The sequence below is a fragment of the Meles meles genome, chromosome 1, assembly GCF_922984935.1.
Source record: "Meles meles chromosome 1, mMelMel3.1 paternal haplotype, whole genome shotgun sequence".
Classification (NCBI taxonomy): domain Eukaryota; kingdom Metazoa; phylum Chordata; class Mammalia; order Carnivora; family Mustelidae; genus Meles; species Meles meles.
Genome location: NC_060066.1, coordinates 144,799,765 through 144,815,392, shown reverse-complemented (window position 1 = coordinate 144,815,392; position 15,628 = coordinate 144,799,765). Strand labels below are relative to the sequence as shown.

Genomic DNA, 15,628 nt, shown 5'->3' with positions numbered 1-15,628 from the left:
CTCCTTATGGCTACCAACATGACTTTGCTAAAGTAAAAATGGGTCTTCTTTTCATAATAGTGCTTTGCACCAATAGGTACTCCATAAACTTTACATGGAATGCAATTACAGATTCTAGCCTGAGCTCTGTAGCTAACTCACATATTTGTGGGCATATTGTTTTATCTGGCTGGGCCTGTTTTCCATTTCTCTAATTTGGAAATGATAAAGCCTACCTCGTTAGGTTTTTGGAAACTAAAATACTGTATGATTGAACTTTGTGAATGCAAAAGCACTACACAGCATTAAGGATCTAGACTAGAAAGTTGCAAGTTTGAAATAAGTCCAGGTAACATGAGTATTTTAATGGCTAAAAATCAGTGTCAATTTTCTCAGTAATGTTCTTTGATTCCGGATAGAACATTTTTCACAAAACTCCATATGCTATTTACACTGTGAATTTTAAAATATGGCCTACAGATGCTTAGTTCTCAAATTTTATCCTTGCACAAAAGAAAGTCATTTATGCCTGATGTGGCCTAACTTCCTTAAAGATGAAGAAAGAGTCAAGCATCAAGTGACTTGTCTAAAAGAGAAACAACTTAGATAAAGATCCCTTTCCCCTTCTGTTTTTTGGTCATATTTTGAAAAGAACCCCCGTGAAATACAAATGGCAGAATCAGACTGCTCCAAAATATTTAGCCTCCTTCTCTTTCCCCTCCTACATTAGAACTACTCAAGTAGGTGTACATCTCCCAGCAGGGGCATAATGAGCTCACAAGTTTAGCCACTGTATGTCCTAAAATATCAACACCCCTTCCAGAAAAGCAGTATTTATTCCTCCCTGCCATTCCCATTCTGTTACCTTCTAGAAGAGAAGGCTGAAAGCCATCACTAGCGACTGATCTAGTTAGCTTGTGTTGTATCATAAACTGATTTAAGTTGGAAATTGAACCAATGGGTGATAAAAAGAGATTAGATTTCCAGACAGTGGCTTGCTGGGTTCTGTTTTTGTTTATTTTAAAGTTTTTATTTATTCATTTGACAGAGACACAGCGAGGGAGGAAACACAAGCAGGTGAAGTAGGAGAGGGAGAAGCATGCTTCCCGCCAAGCAGGGAGCCCGATGCAGGGCTGGATCCTGGGACTATGACCTGAGCTGAAGGCAGACGCTTAAGGACTGAGCCACTCAGGTATGCCTAGGGTTGTTTTTTTACTGTATGAGTTTTGTCTTCATGCTGTTAAATCTTTTAATAGTTCAGTAACTTCTTGAGGTATCTGCTCCTCTAATACATGTATCTAGACAATACATTTCTCCACATTTAGGAATCAGACTCAAAATTATAATTCCATTTGTTCAGTCTGATGTTATGCTCATGCTTTATCACTTGATGTCACTCCCTAATGATATTCTAGCCCTCGAAATTATTCATATACAAAGGCTTTAAACAAAAAGTTCCTTGCTTTACCAATTCCTTCAATTTTGGGAATCATGTTTCTATAAACATAGAGGACAAAGCAGCCATAGGGCGCACCTGGGTGGCTCAATTGGTTAGGCATCTGCCTTTGACTCAGGTCATGATCTCAGGGTCCTGGGATGAGCCCACATTGGGCTCCCTGCTCAGCAGGAAGCTTGCTTCTCCCTCTCCATATGCTGCTCCTCCTGCTTGTGCTCTCTCTCTCGCTGTCTCTGTCAAATAAATAAATAAAATCCTGGGGAAAAAAAAACAGCCATAGAATTATTTTTTGCAAGTTTGAGATGTATCATACTGTTTATATTCCTTCCTCATTCCACAAAACGCCATGGCTAGCACCATCATTTTAACGCCTTTTGCAAATCTTAACCTACTTGATCCATGTTCCCAATTAAACAAATTTTACAGTTTTTCAAATACTGATTTCCAGTACTGAAGAAAAACAACTAGACTGAGGATTTTTTTTTTTTTTAAACTCAAAGACGAATGTCTTTAATTCTTCTTATACACTAAAGGTGCAGTGTCCTGTAATTAACTCTTGGCTCTGAAAGGCATTAAGATGCATGGAATGATTGATACAAGGTATAGCATCTCCTTTTTGTAGTTCAAAACGCTACAAATAACTGCACTGCCATTATGGACTAAAGTAGTAAAATCAAAGATGACTAATTTCCTTACTACCCTTTGCTGAATTTGACTATTACTATATGAAGCCTTAAAATAGGAGCCATGCACAAAAACAAAATAGAACACAAGATGGTCAGTGAAATCTGAGTCTCAGATAAACAAATTTTTGGTGTAAGTAGGTCCCACATGTTGCACATACAAAACATTATTTGTTTATCTAAAATTCAAATTTAATTGGGTATCTTCTATTTCTATTTGCTACATCTGGTAGTTCTTCATAGAGAATTCTTATCTTCAGGAAACTACTTACCAGGGAAATTAATGAATAACCATCACCTAAGGTTTACATGATAAAGCGCAGTAACACAATCAGGGAAGATCTCCCTGCTTATCACAGAGAGTACCCAAAGCCATGACAACTGCAGTCCCTCAGAGATGACAAAAGTCTGATTGGTGGGTAGGTGGTTCAGGGTGATGATTCCGGAGTTCAAGTATCCTTAGTTAAATCCCCAAATCACTGCTCACTCACCGTGGAACCTTGGGTAAGTTAATCTCTCTTTATTATAAAATGAAGCCTCTAGTACCTGCTTTACCAGGCTATTTGAGGATAGTGAAAAAGTATCCACAAAGCACCTGGAACACAGAAGGTACTCCTAGATGGTAATACCTACTATTAAAAACATCACAAGGCAAAGAGGGTACTTGCCACAAACAAATATTCAAATGTTAATGTTATGCAATAGTAATACTGAATAAGTAATTTTATTTCCATGATCTATTTACACTGTACAAACACTGTTGAAAAGCACCCTACGAGTTCACAGTACATTACAATATATTTAAAAATATATTCCTTTATAAAAGGTTCATAGAACATTGGCAAATCGACATGTGACAAAACTCTCAAAGCATGTCACTAATTCTGTGACAGCAAGAATGCTTTCATGTGTTGTCAATTTCACAATCACAAATCACCACTTGAGTTTTAAATAAAGTTTTAAATAAAAAATGAATTCTACAGTGGAAAGTTCCCACAGCAATACTTATTATTAGTTAATTAACATGTACTTTCATGGAGATGTTGTTTCACAATAATTTAAAACATCAACTTAATCTGCCCAAAAAAACCGTTTCAACAAGTTTCGCAGTCCAGAAATTCTTGTCATTTGTTGTTTTCTACTTTTTCTTCTTTGTTGGCTCTCCTGGTTCTACTTTGCGCTTTTTAGAAGTATGTTCATCTTTTTCATCATCTTTAAACAGGAAAGGAAAAGTTTTAATCAATAATTTTTTAAAAAGTTAAGTATTAAAATTTTATTGACTTCAGACCAAAATCATTATCCTCAGCTTATGTTTCTTCTGATTTCCTAATAGAAACCAAAAATTAAATTTAGAACTCTGATTTTAAAGTGCAAGTAAAAGTAAGAAATTTTTAAATTGTAGTGTCATGCAGAATTCAGAGTGACCTTTTAGTGCCATATTAAAGTAGTTTAAAAATGAGAGTATCAGACTTGTTCTGGAAAAAAGCTATTCCCATATATTCCACAGTATACACTTTGTGTGTATTTAAATAATCTACATGTTGTAAAAAACAGAACACATTCTATTTTTTTTTCATCAAAGAAGACTACCAATCTAACCATGACATTATTTAAGTAGCCATTGGCTGTTCTTTCCCTTCCAATCTGCTTTCTCTCCCGGCAAAACAACTCCCTTTCCTATTTATATTATAACCCTTGTCCTTTTATTTTGAAATTTAAAAAGCACTCACAGATAGAAGTTTCACCAAAACTGTATTCTCTCTGAACATGTGTGTGGCTTTATGTTAAGAACTCCATATAGACAAATATGCAGAAGTTATAAATTTTAAAATACAAGTTTATATTAAGCACATTACTGGATTCATCGCACTTTTGGCTTTACCTTCTCAATCAACAGATGCCCAAGTTCAACAACTATCACGTGGTGATCTATAAAATATTCTGATATGGAAAGGGGTCTTCATATTAAAAAAACTGGGAAGCTGCAGTGCCTGGCTGGCTCAGTAAGTAGTAGAACATGAGCCTCTTGATCTTCGGGTCATGAATTCAAGCCCCATGTTGGGTGTAAAGCTTACTTAATAAAAAAAAATTATAATAAAAATAAAAAGTTGGGGAAAAGCTGCTTATACCACCATAACTCCTTATGGAGAATACATTTACAGCCTAAGCCTTCAGTTCCCTTCTGCTAACTGTACCATACACAGAGTATCTCCTTCATTGATGAAGAGAATAATTAGAATCAACAGATGATTCATTCATCTTCATTCATCTTCAAGTGCAGTATGGCGATATTATTTATGTATTTCCGAAACTTACGGGTTTGGATAGGCAGCAAGATAAAATAAAATTCAGATCAACAAATCATCCTAGGAATTTACAGACCAGAGTTTTAATCAACAGTTTATCATGCATACACAAAAGTAATGTATAAACCAACTGATATGTCACAGAGCTCAAATAAGCCAAGATCTTTGTTTTTTTCACTGAAGTTTAATTAATGTCATTGCTTGACTTTGAGATTATCTTCACAGTATAAAACCTGAAATTACTTTGTTATAAAATCCACTGTTGACATATCATTAAAAAGATGACTGTGGGTCCCCGGGTGGCTAACTGGTTAAACATCTGCCTTCGGCTCAGGTCATAATCCTGGGGTCCTGGGATAGAGCCCTGCCCTGGGCTCTGAGCAGTGAGCCTGCTTCTCCCTGTCCCTGCTTGCTCTCTCAAAAAAAAAAAAAAAAAAGAGAGAGAGAGAGAGAGATCGTGATACATTTCTGTTGTTAATCTGCCAATTTTAAATAAATTTACTGAATTAACAAAAAACACAAATTACTAGGGTTGGAAAAATAATTTCCAACAAGAAATTGAACGGGAGCTAATGCCATCTAGTGACATAACAAGGCACTGCCTTGAAAACCACAGCAGGACAAATGAAACAAAACCACTCTGAAATGTTCATTTATCAAATTATTGAGTTTCTACTCTGTGCCATATATTACAGATGCATTAGTAAAGAAAAAAATTTTTCTATTATGGAATTCATGCCACCTGAGGTAAGTAAGTTAACACTGTTAATATGAACTAACTTTCTAAATTCTTAAAAAAAAGAAAAAGCATTAACTACTTAAGTAGGGATTTCATGGCTAAGTACATGTCAATAATATCTAAGCCTTACTGAGTTGCATTTCACAATTACCAAACAAGAAAAAATAGTAATAAATCTAAAAGAACTTAACTGGCAAAAAAGGCCAAAGTGCAAAAAATGAGTAGGAAAAGTAAAAATAATTTAATAGTCTAAAAATCAGATAATTTAAGAGTGTGGAATTTTGCTTTTTTTTTTTTTTAAGATTTTATTTAATTGACAGAGAGAGACAGTGAGAGAGGGAACACAAGCAGAGGAAGAAGCAGGCTTCCTGCGGAGCAGGGAGCCTGATATGGGCTCATCCCAGGACCCCAGGATCATGACCAGAGCTGAAGGCAAATGCTTAACAACTGAGCCACCCAGGTGCCCCAAGAATATGAAATTCCTTAAACAAGATATTTTGTAAGTTAATAAAATACAAATTAAAAAATGATCAATTTTATACTGACTTTGTGGGATTCTGAAATGACAAAAAATCACTTCTAAAAAGGAAAGTATCTAAAAAAGAAGATAGTTATATTCAATAACCAACATTAGAGTCCAAATTTAAGATTCTAGGATTATCTTTTAACTTTATGATCCAGCTTTAAACTGAACATTGGGTCCTTTTGTCATTTGATATTATTTCTGTACACTTTCTGATGGAGGACCATCATATAATCAAAAGAACAGAAATCACCTAGGAGAATAACAACATTATTTGCCACATATTTGGAGGCAAGCTGCAAAGAAGAAAATTCTTTCTGGATGTTTGTCCTGGTAGAGAATCCTCACTTTTTCCATATAGGAACAAAGAGAGAGCAGCAGCCTATCTTAGTTTGAGTATCAACTCTACTGGTCTTATTTCCTACAGAACAGCTATTTCTCAAGCACTACCGCTTGCAAAACATGGAGAGAATAAACCCCAGCTTACAGAGACATCGTTTCCACTTAAGGGCCTGACTCTGAATCTTAATTTCGCCTCTTCCTAGCTGTGTCAATTTACTTAGGCCAATTCTTTAATCTGAGATTATTTCCTTGTCTATAAAAGAGTAATAATGAATTATGTACCACTTCTTTACTAGGTCACTATGTGGAAGTACCTATTTTACAGCTTGGCATTTTCTAGTTTTGTGATCATGGACAAGTCACATGAAGCTCTCATTTCCATATTTCCTTATCTGGTTTCACCAGGTGCAGGATTAAACACTTTTTATGCAAAAATTTTTTTTATTAATTACACAATACTATACAGTATGAGGTATTTTGATTTAAAAGAATGCCATTACTGAATGATATTATGCCTTCATTAGTGACTTCTAATCCACACTCGAAAATCAGTCAAAGAAATGGAAAAGCCAAGTAAAATTAAAACTGAAGAACTCTTACCAGTTAGTTATTTTATCTCCTAAAACAAAACTCTGCCTGGCTGTAAAAGGAGCTAAGGGAAGTAGCCCTGAATTCACAAGAACATCAGAAATCTGTTTAACTGGCATGCCCTTTCATAAAAATGACTTTCAAATACTAGCTCAATTCAACAATACCCACTGAATATTCAAAATGTACTACAAACTGTAAAGGAACTCATGTTCACAAAGAAGACAAACTTATAAACAAATAATCTCATTTAAGATGATAGTACAATCAATAGCATTAGCACACACAAGGTTTAGAGGAGCAAATAATTTGAGGGAGGTACTGACATTGTTTTCTTTGAATAAGATTTTGAAGGATGAATGTGTTTACCAGCTGTAGAGGGAGGGAAGAACATTCTGGCCTAAGGAGCAACATACGCTGAAAGGCATGGAACCATAAAATAGCATGGTCTATTCAGTTTTCATTTTTAAAATCTTAAAGTGCTAGAAAAAGGTACCATTCAAAATGAAGGTACAGAGAAAGGCAGGGCCTATCAGAAGGCTTTGACTATGCTGTTGGTGAAGGATTTTAAGCAGGTGAGTTACATAATCAGACATTACTTTTACAAAAAGTGATCACTAGCTGCAGTGTGAAGGATGGAAATGAGCGGTTGGGTAAAAGTTTGTAAGCAGAGATTACTGTGGTTACTTATATTCTAAATATGAGATGAAATTATGATACAAACATATCAACTAGGTCATTATCTTCCTATTACCATGTAGTAATACTCAATTAACTTCGTCACACTAATTTTGGCTTTAAACCACAACTGCTTTAATATAAAATGAAGCCTTCAGCTCTTCGAAGCTGCAGTCACAAGAAAGAATCCATGAGTTAACTGTCTCTGTTTTAAATTATAAATCATATATATGATGGGTTGAGATAGCAGAGATTTAACTCTAAAGCCTGAATAACTTAAAGAGCTTTTTCTAAAACACAGTAAATACTACTGATTGAGCTTTCAGAGACTTCCCGTCAAGGCCGAATGTACACAATCTTTCTCAAAACTACGGCAAAAATAATAATCACACACCATCATTAATTTAAGTCGCTAGATTTAAATTTCACTCATTAAGTATCTCCTTCTTTTTAAACCCATCACAGGGGCCAAAAGGTATTATTCAAGGGAATCTGACTGGCCTTACCTGATTCCACTGTCTCCTCCCCTTCTGGTAGAAGCCTAGCTTTCTTAGCATTCTGTGGGGCATCATCACCATTGTCCTCATATATGTTAGACCACTTTATTGCCATATCCAGCTCTGGAGGGGGAGGTTTCTTCTCAGTAGTGTAGGTCTCCGGAGGTGGTACATAGTTTGACTTCCATATTTTGAATTCTTTTGGAGGCTGTTAAGCAAACACATTAAAAAGCACCGTGACGAACCGAGGTTCCTACAATCGGTATGGGCACATGCACCTCCCTGCCGTTCGCTTATTGTTCAGGATGACTTTTTTTTTTTAAGGTTTAAAGACACATTTTTTTTTTTTTCCATCAAAATCACAATACTGTTAAGTGAAAAGCCAAAGGGTTCCCTATACGAATAAAGCTAATAACTTTTAGTTACCAAAGAAGAATCCAGTCTCAGAGATACTACGCCAAGGCTGACCCCTTCAGGAGGCTGCAGCAGACACTGTCTTGGAGGCAGCACCGCAGGCACTTCGGCGTCAAAGGGAAGGGGTCTCGGGGAGAAGCTGCAGCGGGGGGGGGCGGGGGAGTCACCACCGTTAGTCCTCGCAGCGCGGGGTCGGGGCACCGAGCGCGGAGGTTTGGGTCTCCTCACAAGGGGGCGGGGGCTGCGGGTCAGTCTGACACCCACCAAGCTGGGGAAGGGGGCCCGGGCTCCCCAGGGCTGGAGATGGGAGGGGTGATGCGGCAACCCGCAGGAGATGATTGCGTGTGGGGGAAACGAAGTGCCGGTCCCCAGGAAAGGGCTCAGGAGGAAGGGGGCGGAGGCCAGGGCCACAGTCGGGAAACCGGGTCGGGAACCTCACCTCCTCAGGCGCCTTGACGACGTGCCTCTCCCAGTCTATCTGTTTGTTGAGCGGATTGTAGAGAAAGGCCGGGCGAGTCACGCTCCGAAACAATTCGTCGGGTCCTGGCAGCCGCTTCTCTGCCTTGTTCCCACAGCCGCCCGCCGACTTCGCAGGATCTGGGGTCCTGCGATTCGTTTCCTCCGGCTCGCTGTTATCCTCCTCGCCCGAGGAACCTGAGCTGCTGCTGCCGTAAGCCGCGAAATAGCTCAAAGGGTCCTTCTCCTCGGCCGCCATGACGGCTGCGCGCGACGACCGTGGGCTCTGCCGGAAGCCGGAAGCTGCTTCAAGGCCCGCCCCGCGCTTGGCTCCGCCCTACGCCTTGCGGAAGAACGCAGAGCCTGCGCCCCCTGACGGCAGCGCCGGGCTGCTGCCGCGAGAGTCGGGACTGAGGCTGGAGGCGGGGAGCGCACTTGGCCAAGCAGGGCTGCTTTATGCTCCTTCCTGAGGATCCATGAGAAGAGACAAGTCCTGAACCAGTGGTCCCAAACAAACTTTCAACATTCAGTAAGAATTTATTAAAGGCATACAAGAGATAAGAATTTGTTTTTCACGGCCGCTTCACCTTAACCATTGCCCAGACACCAGGATTTCTTCCTGATCTCACTGCATCTCCTCTTCAAATTGAAGAGGTTGTTTCCCGCAGTCACCGTGGAAGACCTCTGTGGGTGGTGCACTTATCAAGTCACAGACTAAATCCTCTCCTGCTTGACCTCATTCCAGTGGGGTCTGAACAACTGCCTTTGATGAAATTCTTCTTGGATTGCATCTCACCACTCAGTGGGTCTTCCACACTCTCTCATCGTCAGCTTCTTTCCACTCTTGCGTTGCCCTGTATGGCCCTTAAACGCCAGTGTTTCCCAATTTATTGTACCATCTTTCAGCAATACTTATATTTTGTAGAGGGCATTACAACGTTGCAGGCCAACCCATTTCTTTCCACGACATTAACCATCTTACTCTTGTGACTCCCAAATCTGGTTTCTCCATCCAGCCTCTGGACCAGACCTCCATTTGGCTCTTAAACTTTTCATGTGGACGTCCTGCTGGGGTCTCAAATACCCATATACTAGATCAGTAGCTTGTCCTTTCATATGACTTGTTTCTGTGTGTGTTCCCTCTCTTAGAAAATGATATAATCGGGGCGCCTGGGTGGCTCAGTGGATTAAGCCGCTGCCTTCCGCTCAGGTCATGATCTCAGGGTCCTGGGATCAAGCCCCGCATCGGGCTCTCTGCTCCGCAGGGAGCCTGCTTCCTCCTCTCTCTCTGCCTGCCTCTCTGCCTACTTGTGACCTCTCTCTCTGTCAAATAAATAAATAAAATCTTTTTTTTTTTTATTTTATTTTTTTTTTTAAAGATTTTATTTATTTATTTGACAGAGAGAAATCACAAGAGAGGCAGGCAGAGAGAGAGGAAGGGAAGCAGGCTCTCCGTGGAGCAGAGAGCCCAATGCGGGACTCGATCCCAGGACCCTGAGATCATGACCTGAGCCGAAGGCAGCGGCTTAACCCACTGAGCCACCCAGGCGCCCCAATAAATAAAATCTTTAAAAAAAAATGATATAATCTAGTCACCAAGAAAACTGGAAATCTTTCACTCCTCCTGGTGATCTAAGAGGGAATGACACCTAAATGAAAGTGAAAAAGTCGTTTGTAGGGTGGCTGGGTGGCTCAGTTGGTGTCTACCTTTGGATCAGATCATGATCCTAGGGTCCTGGGATTGAGCCCTGCGCCATTGAGCTCCCTGCTCAGTGGGGAGTCTGTTTCTCCCTCTCCCTCTGCTGCTCCCCCCTGTTTGTGCCCTCTTTCTCAAATAAATAAATAAAATCTTTAAAAAACTGGCCCCCTGTTGAGTCCCTCTGAGGTTGGGGTACAAAGTTCGAGTCACGAGTCCCTGTTATCAAAGCCACCAACAGCCCCCATGTGACTAAGTCCAGGGGCTGCTTCTTACTTCACCTCTTAACAAGATAGGCCTTCTTCTTGAAACACTTTTTTCTCTTGCTTTTTACCAATCATACGCTTTAGTTCTCTTCCTATTTCACAGGGCTCTTTTCCGTTTTCTCTCTTGCCTTCTTCTGTCTCACCTCTAGTTGTGAGAGCACCTCAGGCTCAGTCCTGGAACAGCCTTTCTTTTCTATGAACCCTCTGTTTAAAGGTGAATTCATCAGGTCTCATGGTTTAAAATACCATTTTATGCTCATAACTCCCACATTTACATAACCAGTCCAGAAGCATTCCCTGAACACCAAAATCCTTGTACCCAATTTCCAACTTCAGTATCTAACAAACACTGCAACCTTAACATAGTTATAGTAGATTTTCTACGAAGATAGCAGTCAACAATGCCTGCCATGTCAGTGCTGTATGCCGCTCCTTCCATCATGGGGTGTATTTCCTCTCCCTTTGGATCTGGGCTAGCCTTGTGCCTTGCACTGATGACTAGGATGCCTCCATTGTCTCCCCCCACCCCCCCACCTCCCGGGAAGCCCTGAGCCACCATGTAAAGAGAGGTCCAGCTACTCTGCTGGAGATACTGTGAATAAGGAACCCCAGTCAGCTCCTAGCTGGTGTATCCATCCCAGGTGAGGCACTAGATTTGTGAGTGAACTTATACAATCCCAGCCGAGCCTTTATAAGAATTCAGAATGATCCCAGGATAGACCATCATAAGAACTATGAAGCCAAGTCTAGCCCAATTAGCTGAATCATGAACAAATAAATGGTCATTATTTTTTAAACCACTGAGTTTTAGTGTTTTAAAAGCTTAGTGTTCTAAAGTGTTTTAAATGTTATGCAGCAATGGACTCCTGAAAAACATGTCCAAACTGAACTCTTCATTTCCTATCCTCAATACTCTCTACTTCCCATAATTTGTCCCATCTCTTTAAATTACAGCATTATCGTTATTTTTGAGTAATCTCTGCACCAAATGTGGTGCTTGAACTCTTGACCCTGAGATCAAGAGTCACATGCTCTATGGACTAAGTCAGCCAGGTACCCAAAACTGCAGCATTATTAATCCAGGTGCTCAGGTCACAAGTCAGCAAATGTTATCATTTCAAATTTAAAATATAGTCCAAGTCCAATCACTTATTACCAATTCTACCTCAACTACTTTTCTTTTTCCTTTCCTAATTTTCTTAACATTTAATAATCTTTAAATTGGTTTAGATTCATGCATTACGTTTAGTGGCTGTGTCTATCTCTTTTAACTTTTAATGGTTTCTGTTTTTAAATTTCATGACCTTGATATCTAGACTATAGACCAGTTATTTTGTAGAAGATGTCTCTATTTGTCCTAGTGATAAATTCAGGTTACAAATCTTTGTTAAGAATATCATGAAAGGGGACACATGGGTGGCTCAGTCAGTTAGGTGGCTGCCTGGGGCTCAGGTCATGATCCCAGGGTCCTGGGATAGAGTCCCACATCCTGCATCAGGCTCCTTGTTCAGCGGGGAGCCTGCTTCTCTCTCTCTGTCTCTGACTGCCGCTCAGCCTACTTGTGCTCTGTCAAATAAAAAAGAAAAAAAGAATATCACAAAAGTGGTGTTGTGTTCTTCTCATTGCATTCTATCAGGAGGCATGTGGTTTCATTTGCTTTGGTACTAACGATTTTTAACTTTTTTTAAAAGATTTTATTTTTAGGTAATCTCTGCACCCAAGGTGGGGCTCAAACTCAAACCCCAAGATCAAGAGTCACATGTTCTACCAGCTGGGCCAGCCAGGCACCCGATTTTTTTTTTTTTTTCAAAGATTCTACCCATTTATTAGACAGACAGAGATCACAAGTAGACAGAGAGGCAGGCAGAGAGAGAGGAAGGGAAGCAGGCTCCCCGCCGAGCAGAGAGCCCGATGCGGGGCTCGATCCCAGGACCCCGGGATCATGACCTGAGCCAAAGGCAGAGGCTTTAACCCACTGAGCCACCCAGGCGCCCCGATTTTTTTTTTTTAAGATTTTATTTATTTGACAGAGAGAGATCACAAGCAGATAGGCAGGCAGAGAGAGAGAGAGAGGGAAGCAGGCTCCCCGCTGAGCAGAGAGCCCGATGCGGGACTCGATCCTGGACCCCGAGATCATGACCTGAGCCGAAGGCAGCGACTCAACCTACTGAGCCACCCAGGCGCCCGCACCCCTGATTTTTTGTTTAAGGTAGTATCTGGCAGGGTTTTCTACTATCAAGTTACTTTTTTCCTCCTTTGTAATTAGTAAGTGTTTTGTAGGGAGATATTTGAGACCGTGTCAATATCCCATTCATCATCGCATTATTTGTCCATTTACATTAGCATTAACTCATGGGTTCTTATTTTATCCAATGATTTATGATCTATTATTATTATTATTTATTTTGATGTTGAAATTATTCCTGATTTGGCCTGTGGGAGCCCCTTTAAGCTGGTTTCTGTGCCTTTTGGACATGTCTCAGTTCAACTGGCACCTGCTCTGAGAGGAGTTCCCTGATGATGCTATCTAAACTCTTTCCCAAGTTATGTTTTAACTCACACATGCCCTATTTTATATCCATGGTAACTAGAATTACCCAGGTTCCCCTACTTATATTTTACCTCCCCTAACTACAATGTGAATTCTTTGAGAACACAGGTTTTGTTTCATCACTCTGTCTCCAGCACCTAGAAAATAGGTGCTCAATGAATAATTACTGAATTAATGAGTGAAAAGAATACATTATCTCCACTCTTAACTTTCTGTTATCTAAGAAATACTAAGAAGAACATGCAGCTGTGGAAAGAACATTGACTGTGGAGCCAAACAGTCCTGGATTTTTATTCTAAACAGTTGTGTGATGTTGAGTCATTCACTTTATTCTGAGTTTGTTTGAGCTCTGCTCTCAGACAGCCTTCATAAGATTATACTTAACAACTATAGACAGATTTGCTTCTTGGTTTGGTTTTTTTCCCCAAAGTCCAAAGTGTGTACATTTATTCATTGACACAAGATAAGACCAGAGCCTAGAACTTTCTGCTCCCTTTTATATTGCTTAAAAAGACAGTACCTGTAAGACTGAATTCTACTGGGTGCCTGGGTGGCTCAGTTGATTAAGCGACTGCCTTCAACTCAGGTCATGATCCTGGAGTCCCAGGTCAGCTCAGCGGGGAGCCTGCTTCTCCCTCTGTCCGTCCCCCCATCATGCTGTCTCTCTCTCAAATAAATAAATAAAATCTTACTAAAAAAAAAAAAAAGAAAGCTTCTACCTTATACCATACACAGAAATTACTTTATCATGAATTATATGGCCAATTGTGAAATTAAAACAACTAAGACTCCAGGAAAAAACATAGGAGAATATCATTATGACATTGAGACAAGCAAAGATTTCTAAAACAGGTGCTAGAAATCACTAACCACAAAAGAAAAGATTGAGAAATTAGATTACTTAGTTATTTAATTGAAATAAAAAGACTGGGGTGCCTGCGTGGCTCAGTCTTTTAAGCGTCTGCCTTTGGCTCAGGTCATGATCTCAGGGTCCTGGGATGGAGCCCCCATCGGGCTCCCTGCTCAGCGTGGGAGCTGATTTCTCCCTCTTCCTCTGCCTGCCACTCTCCTTCCCATGCCCCCCCCCATCCCCGCTTGTGTGCTCACTCTCTCCCTCTGTCAAAAAAATAAATAAAATCTTAAAAAAATAAATTAAAAACTGTTTATCAAAGCAAACAAACCCCAAATCTCTCAAACAGAACAAAACACTTTTTATAAAAATTGAAACAAAACTAGAATTTGCCATTATTTTGGCCTGTTCCTAATTTGCCAATGTTTGACCTTGGATGAAGAGCAACATGAAGACCAAAGATGTTAAATCACCTCATGAAAAGGTGCGCTCACCACGAAAAGACATGGAGAAAACTTACGTTTCATAGTGCTTAAGCGACATATGATTCCAACTACGTGACATTCTGGAAAAAAACAGTACAGAAACAATAAAAGATCAGTGGCTGCCAGGGCTGGAAGGGGGAGGGAAGAGGAGGAGAGTAAGTGGAACAAAGGACATTTTTAGGGCAGTAAAACTGTCCTGCATGATATTACACTGGTGGATACATGACTTTACGCATTTATTAAAACCTATAGAACCAGGGTGCCTGAATGGCTCTGTCAGTTAAGTGTCCGACTCTTGATTTCGGCCCGGGTCACAATCTCAAGCTCATGAGACTGAGCTGTACATCTGGCTCCATGCTCAGTGGGGAGTCTGCTGGAGGAGTCTCTCCCTCTGCCTCTCTCTGTGCTAGCACACGCACTATCTAAATAAATACACAAAATCTTAAACAAATCTGTAGAACTGCACAGCACAGAGTGAATCCTAATGTAAACTATTAACTTTTGTTAATAAGGTTTCATCAATTCTAACAAATGTACCACACTAATGCAAGATGTGAAATGGAAAACAGAGGAAGGGGGGTAAATGGGAACACTGTACTTTCTGCTCAATTTTCCTACCTAAAACCATGCTAAAAAATAAAATCAATTAATTAAGATAAAGTTTTAAAAGTGAGCTCACAACTGTTTTTCTATGAAGTGACAATATGGTACCTGTAAAAAGTAACTTTTTCATTCCTGCATTCAGGAACCTGTCAGTCTGACCTTCCAGTTTATATATTTTCAGCAACAGGTGGTTTTCAGTGTTTAAAGGAAAAAAAAATTTGACTCCATAGGATTCAGAAAACCCAAAAGGCTAAGTTTGTTAAAACCTTAATTTTATTGTCTGTATAGTTAACAGTCTGAAAGAGAACTCAGTGTTATAAACTATAAATGTAAGTGAAACAGCATATCTAAATTCTTTTTGATTCTGAGTAAATTCTATTTAAAGTAACCACATATCAAATTTTATTTATTTATTTTTTCTAAAGACTTTATTTATTTATTTGACAGAGATCATAAGCAGGCAGAGAGGCAGGCAGACAGGCAGGCAGACAGAGAGAAAGGGGGGAAGCAGGATCC

General features: G+C 39.9%; 1 protein-coding gene across 1 annotated transcript; it reads right to left on the bottom strand.

The window, feature by feature from the left end:
• Positions 1-2,623: 2,623 nt before the first annotated feature.
• Positions 2,624-9,010, bottom strand: C1H1orf52 (chromosome 1 C1orf52 homolog). The gene is made up of 3 exons (XM_046025440.1): positions 8,645-9,010; positions 7,801-7,999; positions 2,624-3,330 (listed from the first exon to the last, which is right to left on the bottom strand). Exons 1-3 carry the CDS (start codon positions 8,918-8,920, stop codon positions 3,257-3,259), a joined length of 549 nt encoding a protein of 182 aa, XP_045881396.1. The 5' UTR covers positions 8,921-9,010; the 3' UTR covers positions 2,624-3,256.
• Positions 9,011-15,628: the final 6,618 nt, after the last annotated feature.

Excerpts from the sequence above, each read along its gene's own strand:
- C1H1orf52 (XM_046025440.1), bottom strand. The coding sequence starts at position 8,920 with ATGGCGGCCGAGGAGAAGGACCCTTTGAGCTATTTCGCGGCTTACGGC. Across the intron at positions 8,000-8,644 it reads TCGTCAAGGCGCCTGAGGAG|CCTCCAAAAGAATTCAAAAT; the intron begins GTGAGGTTCCCG and ends TTTGCTTAACAG. Across the intron at positions 3,331-7,800 it reads GGAGGAGACAGTGGAATCAG|ATGATGAAAAAGATGAACAT; the intron begins GTAAGGCCAGTC and ends TCCTGTTTAAAG.